This window comes from Tachypleus tridentatus, chromosome 6 (assembly GCF_004210375.1).
Source record: "Tachypleus tridentatus isolate NWPU-2018 chromosome 6, ASM421037v1, whole genome shotgun sequence".
NCBI lineage: Eukaryota > Metazoa > Arthropoda > Merostomata > Xiphosura > Limulidae > Tachypleus > Tachypleus tridentatus.
In genome coordinates this window covers 16039870-16048270 of record NC_134830.1, presented here as the reverse complement: position 1 = coordinate 16048270, position 8401 = coordinate 16039870, and the positions used below count along the sequence as shown (strand labels likewise).

The 8401-nt window shown below is 31.1% G+C and overlaps 1 protein-coding gene across 12 annotated transcripts in view; it reads left to right on the top strand.

Moving 5' to 3' along the window:
- LOC143251985 (uncharacterized) overlaps positions 1-7007 on the top strand; it is a 57257-nt gene extending 50250 nt beyond the window's left edge. For all 12 annotated transcript variants that reach the window (XM_076503443.1, XM_076503447.1, XM_076503446.1 and 9 more), the window contains one exon: positions 715-7007. In XM_076503443.1, the coding sequence (XP_076359558.1) occupies positions 715-1928 (1214 nt within the window). In that variant the 3' untranslated portion in view covers positions 1929-7007. The remainder of the gene's footprint in view (positions 1-714) is intronic.
- Positions 7008-8401: the final 1394 nt, after the last annotated feature.

The window sequence follows — 8401 nt, the reverse complement described above, 5'->3', positions numbered from 1 at the left end:
GTAAAGGATACTGTGGACAAAAATATTAACCTTGTTGTTGGTGCAATAAAACAACAAACCCTCTACACTATTTCTGTATGTGCTGATATTGAATTTTAAGTTTTAACTAACAGCAGGAGCAGACTAGACTCTAAAATTCTAGTATGAAAAAGGCTAGAGAAGCCCACAAATTTATTATAAAAATTTGTAAAAGTTGTGTACTTATGAAGTATATGTAATTTAATGTTAAAACAATAGTCCTACATAGTTCATATAGGCAGTAATTTTGAAACCTCAGAACTATTCTTTACAAATAGGAGATACTTTCTTCAGAAATATTATCATGTAAAACGTTTTTGATACACATCATCATTGGTAGAGTTGACATGTGTCAATTTAAAGCTTTATGTGATGACAGTAGGCAGATACTAATTTATATTTTGTGCTAACAGCATTAATCTCTCTCTCTCTCTGACTGGTGAAAAGAAAACCACTTTTAGATAAAATAATTGTCTGTTTTCAAATAAAGAAGATGACATGGACAATAAATTTATTAAAGTATGTAACATATAAACTGTGATATTATACATCTGTAATGTTACTGTTAATGTGATTTTATAACTAATTTAAAAAAGTAGTTTGTGGAATTTTACACCTGTATTGTTGCTGTTAATGTTTATATTTTTCTTGCAACAAATAATCTAGGATATTTTTTTTTTCACAAATTAAAATTAGAATCTGCGGGAAACATTGGTAAGATAGTTCTTCGGTTTACACAAGAAAAAGCATCTGATGGATCTGGACCATCTTTTGGAAAGGTAGACCTAAACAAGGTAGCAGAAGCTGCTAAGAAACTTATTGGACCATGTGTCATACGTCGTGTAAAACTCAAAGATGGTAAAACAGTGTATGCATATCGTCCACATACAGATGGTGAAAGTAGTATGTACTCTTTTCCCAATGTTAAAGGCATTTCTGAAGAGAGCTCAGTTGTACGAGGCTGGTGTGCAACACAACCATCTCCATTAAAAACTGGGAGCCCTCTTGTCCATCACAAAAACTCTACATCTTCACAGGTATTTGAGATCCCTCTTTCAGAAGTTTTGTGCAGTGAAAAGAAAACTCCTATACCAGTACCTGGAGAAAATAAGGATTTTTCTTCCCCTGACATTCACTCAAAGATTAGTGACCCTGATTATGATAAGACATCCGTGCTTATATCTGAAGAAGGAGAAATGTGCTTTGTAACAAAATTACTTCCAGAGGATGAATTGGAACATGCTGAAGATGACATAGAAATTTCTGCAGCTCAACATACCAAAAACATAGAAGAGAACAGTTGTAAAATAAAACATTTTAGTGAAATTTGTAAAAGCAAGGAGCCAAAAAAAGGGAATAAACTGACAGAAATTTCTTTGTGTAAAAGTACTTACCCCGAGAATTCAATGACAGACTATGCTGTAAGAAGCGAGGCCAGTCCTGCCAGAAATGAAGCATTACCAACAATTGTTCATCTTGAAACAGAAAGTATGGATGATGTAAGCATTGGTCAACAGAGTAACGAAAACTGTTCTACTGTTTCTGGTTTTGAAAAAGGAGGACTTATTTCTTCTTTTGAAGTTTCAAATATTAGCCATAGACAAAATGAACTAACAATCAGCTGTGAAGAAAAAAACTTAAACATGAGAGAAGAGGACCTTGGACGTAAAGAAATTGAAGATATTGACCTCAGTGAAGAGTCAAAGGTTACTGATCGTGAAAGTAAAAATTTTAGTTATAATGACAGCCTTCCACCAGATGCTAGTATGGAAAGTAATGCAATTTGCATAGTGCAAAGTAAACATGATAAAGAATTTGAATCTGAAGGCCTACCAGCTATTGTCAGTTGTTCATCTATAAGTGAACAAGAATTTCAACTGACTTTGAGTGAAGGTATGTCTGTATCATGACTTGTTTTTCCCAAAGAAACAATGTTTCAGTTGAAGAGTTCAAGGAAATGCACTGACACTGGGGAAAGAAATTGCTCATCATAAGATGATCATAACATGCCAATATTCATTTTATATATACACACACACCACATACACACACACACACATCATTGTCATTAATGAGTTGGCATGTTAATCTAGTAATTTTGTAAAGTTTCTTGTTTTGGTGACATGTACAAATATGTTGTGTTTTACAAGTTAGCTTCATTCTTGAACATGTTGACAAAAGTTATAAATCATCCATTTGTAGTTTTTTTTTTTTTTTTTTGCAAAGATTCTTTGAAACTCTAAATTGTTTATTGAATAATTCCTCAAGTATTTTGAACTTGTGTATATCTAGCATTCAACGAGTGTGACTTTCTTGCATGTTATTGCCAGTTATTAGATGCTGATAATGTCAACAACTTACACAGTTTTCAATTTATTGTGATGGCTGACTGTACGTTTCATTGTAAAATATGTATTGACCTGACTGTACAGTTTATTCTCATCAAGAAAAAGGACTTTCCTTTTGAAAGTCAATTTTGAAATAATGATATGTTTATATCAAACAGCATGTGTGATCGTAAGAATGGAAAAGATTATTGTATGTACGTAACTCTAATTTGTCACTTTTATGCTGCTTAATTTGATATTGAAATGAAATACATTTGGAGAGAAAAATGGTTTAAATTGAAACAGTAACCTTTTGGTATCTTCTTTCAGACATGTAACTTATTGTATTGATTTTTGTTTGCCAAGTAAAATTGTCTTGTATCTAATATCAGGATATTTTGCAGAAGTTTTTTGTGTATTTGTATAAACAGGTATGTTATCAACTATTTGCAAGCTTTTTTTTTTTTAAACGTATGTGTAAAATGGAAAACCATTTGATGTTAAAAGCCATCAAGTACAACATAAACTTTTTAAATGTTTCCAAACAAATACTTTTTCTAAGTAGTTTATCACTTGCCAGATATGAATATGAGACACATGTGGTTTTCGTGGGGAGAAAACATCATAGTGATTAACTTTACTGTATACATCTGATTACCAGTTTGTTGTTGCAGTGAGGTTATTTTTAAAACAAAATCAGCTATATTTTGAAGTTAAATAGTATGGAACTTGCATACACTTGTAAATTCAGTTATGTAGGTGAAAGTTACTCAAGTCTTCATGAGGTTCAGTAATATGTATTCATGCTTGAATAGTATATAAATAAATTCAGTATAATGATTGGGATAGTTTGATTGAAACTTTAAAGAAAATTCATGAATCAATGCATGTCACTGAAAGTTATAACATTTTGTGTAATTTGTATCAGATAATTATAATGATAAAGCAACACTAGTGTGGGGATAACGTTTTTCAGAGATTACAGTAGTTTGTGTGATGGGTGTTTGATTTTCTCTTCTGTCAAAAAGTCTAATGTAAATCATAATACTATCCAAAGTAGATTTAAAATTACCACACATAATAAAGACAGTAGTAGATTCATGTTTGTAAATAGATGAAAGGAAAGAAGACATGTTAAGTGTGTCAATATAAGAAATTATGTCACTGGAAATTGCTTGGTACTTGAAAAACGTTATTTCTTAGTATTAAAGTATATTTTGTTTCTTGCTCAGGCAAGCAATAATGATAATGCTTTAATTAGAATAGTGTTAAAAATTTCTTAGTTGTTCTTGTGATAAGAATAAATTTTAGAATAAGTTACTAAATTTGTTACAAGTTATTAAACCTGTATCTGTATTTAAGAAACACGTGGCAATTCTTAAATTGTTGCCATCTTAGCTCATTGTTGCTTGGACAAAGATAAAATTGTTATGAATAGTAATCAGGACTGAATATTTTGTGTTTCAGTGTTCAGAATACATGTTTTTAGAAAAATTTAAAGAAATAAAGAATCAGGTAAGTTGATTTGCATATAGTGTAAAAGTGGACTATAGTTTTTGAGAAATATAGAAAACATCATGCATTGATTTAGTCCTTGATGGAGAGTAAAATATATTTCTTGCAGGGATTCAGTTATAACAATTAAGTTGTGAGGTGTTATTTAATACATAACATTTCAAATATATATTTGTATATAACCAAAACACCAGTATGGTACACTTCTTATTGGAAGACTTTAAAATTACAAAGATAAGTAAATGCAGTTTTCTTTTCTTTTTTTATCAAATGCATTGAAAAAGACAAGTTTTAAAAAATCTCTGTAGGAAAGGAAATTACAAAATGTTAGTACTTTGAAAAATGTGCATGCATATGACTAAATATTCTGTACAAGTAATGAAACCTCAGTGATAGATAAAAATTTAGTGTATTCATAATTGTGTTATTTCACATGAGAATTATCTTTAGATATACTAAAGTGGGTTACAGTTAATAAATACTTGCATTTCCAGGGTAGGAAAAATTGGAACAGTTTGTTGTTAATTCTAGTTTAAAACATTTTTAAAAAATTTTTATTACTAACATGAGAAATTGATTTTTTCCCCCATTGAACTTGAGTAAATATATTTAGCAGGAGGAACTTGCATAGTTAGCATTGTGTTCCATACGAAATGGGTTACAACTGTGAAGTGTTTTTGTCATTTTAAATATTATGCGGTGTATTAGGATAAGTCTTTCATGGTCATTAAACTGCATGACACTTGTAAATAGCTTCAAATCAGTTTGTTTTTTGTGAAGATTTTGTAGTTTTAAGTTGTTGATGTCTACCTCAGTGTTGTGTTTTTCTTGTTCTTGTGTATATCTATTTCATCAATGTAAATTCAGAATTGTAAGTTATGTACCAAAAGTACCCTAAAACAAAAAAGGAAATCAGAGCCTATAAGCCGTCCAAAACGGGTATTACAGTTCATTAAAAAAAATAACAATATTTATTATTTGGACGCTGTAATTTCTGTACTTTGTAGGAAAATGTTTTACCACATAAAAAGTTAAATACCATGATTGTGCTCATACTCATTTAAAAAGCATTTTTCTGTAAGTCAGTATGTGTCCATCAGTTTCCCTTACTCTGTAGATTTTTAAAATGCAGTTTGCAAAAATTGATTAGTTTTCATAGCAGTAGATTACATTCTGAAAAAAACAAAGTTTTAACATCTCTAACATATTCTACAATGAAATCTTTGTTGGTAATATTTTAATAACAGTAGTCAGTGAATATGTACTTCAAGAACTATTCACAGTACAGTTCATGTTTGAATCATCTAATAACAGCTTAAGAAAATTATTAAAATTGCAAAATAAAAATGTAGATGTACGTTATCACAATAAATACCCACAGTTGCTATTGTTTCATGTTACTGAATTCAGGTAAAATATTTTGGCTATGTTCAAACTTGTAACATCTGGTATTTTCATTTTGATTCTTATTTTAAACTAAATTTTTATCTGTAGTACAACATTCAAATATTTTGTCATAAAAGTAAGGGTTTGTGATTATAAGATGTGCCAAGTTTGGGTTATAAAAATGGAAGGATTTTAAAGTGAACCTTCAAAGAAATTCTGGACAATTTTAATCTCTTCTCTGTCTTGTATTATTGGTCAATTAAATGGATTGTAATGAAACTAGTTTCTTAACTGAAAACACTTTCATCTTTTAAGTTATGTACTGTATCATAATCGTTAAGAAACAAAAGAGTAACTGTACTTCAGCTTCCAGTGTCTCAGCTATAATGCAGAGATCACGTAAAGCTAGCTAATAGAGTAAGTTTTCTTATACATTGATGAGTGTCCCCCAGTGAAACATCGATATGTCTTCAGACTTGCAGTGCTAGAAACCAGGTTTTAATACCCATGGTGGGCAGAGCACAGATAGGCTATCATGTAGCTTTGTATTTAACTACATGCAATCAGAGAAACGTTGATGAATAATTGGTTATGCAGAAAAAACATCAGGTGAACAAAAACTTTTCTGACAAGATGGAGAAACTGGATACAACCAGTATCGTTGAATTTGTATTGTAGGTTTTATAGTAGTTGATAAAGGCAATAGTATCCACTTACTACTGTATGTAGGCTATATTTCACACAGTGGAACAACATTTCAAAGCATCCTGTAGCTACGTTATGAGTGTCACTAATGTTAACTGACTAGTTCACAATTTGTATTATGCTGTACTATTTTTGAAGTGCTTGAAAACAATATACAGTTAAAAGAACTGAAGCATTTTCCTGATCATAGACACGAATGAATATATATGAAAAGGTGCAATATTGTATACATAAATTTTAAGTACACAATGACAAATCTTTGAATGCTGTATCCACTTGGTTTAGGAATGAATAGTTTTTGGTGATTTTCAAATGAATAGTGTTATGATTATATTGATTCACTGTTTTCATGTAATTTAGGTAAACTGAAGAACACAATTAGTCACTTGTATGCTGTATTTTAAATATGGTACCTATTTTTAAGCAACATATTTTTGTCCTGATGTAATTTTTTTCATCACTAGTTGTACTTCAGTTTACAGAGGTGATAATATAGAAGTCTTGTTAACGTGGATAATAGACTAACTTGCAATATTTATGCTTATATTCTGTTATCAAAGAAAGGTTTACTGAATCCATTCACGATCCAAATAATTATAAGGGGTTTTGTACAAATTTATTCTGTTTCTGTGGACTTCAGATTGGTGAAGTATATATTGAAGAATATATCTGCACACTTGTTCTTGTTACGTGAACACAACCTTTTTTTTTCGTTAAACAGTAAATCGCTTGTGAGATTTACTCCTGATATTGAGCAACCACTGTTCATTAATTACTTTTGTCGAAAAACTCTCGAAGTTATTTTTATATCTAGTTGATAAGATAGGTCTGAACCAAAATGTTGGGACGTTCATAATTGGTACTCAGGAAATGAAAATGTCAGAAGCTGTTAAGAGAGACTTTGTGTATAGATGTGTGGTTTTACCCCAAAAGCAAACCCGTGTATATATAGACGTGTTGAACATACATAATGTTTTGTCAGAAATCCTGTCTTTGTAATTATATTTCATGTCATTAGTAAGATTTTTTTAGAAATAAAGAATTCAGAAATGTTAACTTCGTGATTGATTTGTGCTTACAAGTCTATTTTTATACATTATCATACTTGAAATATTTTACGCTTCATGTGCGCCTGACGTGAAATTAAAGATTTATGAACAGTTTTCGGACTTAACAATTAAATAAAAAGTAATTCATGTGGAATAATTTTTGAATTTAGTAACTAATGTTTAGAAAGAAAGACATTGGATATCTATTTAGGTTTAGTGATCTAGTTGTATTATTAAACTGCAAGTTAACTAAAATTACAATTGTCAATGAGTATATATAGAAAACTTCTGGGTGGAGTGATTTATCTGTAGAACTGTTAGCTGATTTTTTTGCGTACTTTTTTTTTTATTATTCAAAATGCAGGGACAAAAATTTATTTTCAAAACCGACTGGCCCGTTTCTCTTTAACATTTTTTGTCCAGTTTTTCTGGTTACCGGGCCATGTTGGTATTCGCGGGAACGAGCTCACTGACACCGCAGCTAAGTCTATCTGCTCTGGCACTATCACCGCTGTGCCTGTCCTATACATGGACTATGGTCCTGTATTCAAGGCTCAGTTCGGTGTCAGCTGGCAGTCGACTTGAAGTGAGCATCACGAAAACAAGCTTTTCCAAATAAAACCCTATATTGGGCTTTGGCCGTCTAGCTTCCGTAAGGTTCGGAAGGAGGAAGTTGTTCTAACTTGACTACGCATTGGTCACAGCTTTTTAACTCATCGTTTTCTTTTATCTGGAACTGATGCACCAGTGTGTAACACTCGGATCACAATAAGCCACATTTTACTTTGTTGTCTTCATTATGACTCAATGACGGCACCATTTTAAGCATATTCTCTGTCCCAAGGTTTTTCCATAACGTTAGACAGTGTTATTGGTGATGGTGACACTGTCCACCTTGGTAATGTTTTTAGTTTTTTAAAGGCCATTAATCTTTTTAATGCCATTTAAGTTTTTTAAATTTATACATTACCCGATTTTAATGTGACTCCCTTTTAAAAGATTACCGAAAAGAAAGAGACAGAAAGTTAAAAGAAGGTCAATGAGTAAGATAATATTAAAAAAAAATAATTAGAACAAAACTGATTGAAGGCGTGATCCAGGAAGCTACTGATGATGTACAGAAAATATTCTAGTGTGAAAAAGTGCAACGACATCAGTGAAGTTTAGAAACATGGTAATTACAATATTGAAAAAGTAAGAAAAGATAATAATAAATAAACCAATGACAAAAAGTTGGAAATATTAAACAGTTACACCTATTCTGCATCTGCCCAATAATTCGAGCCTAAAATGCCATAAAGTATGGAATAGGAGAAATGATCTACACTAGTTACAGCCGATTGTGACTGCATTATTTCGTAAACTACTTCAGTTGTGTCACTACGAAGCCCGATTTCAAAT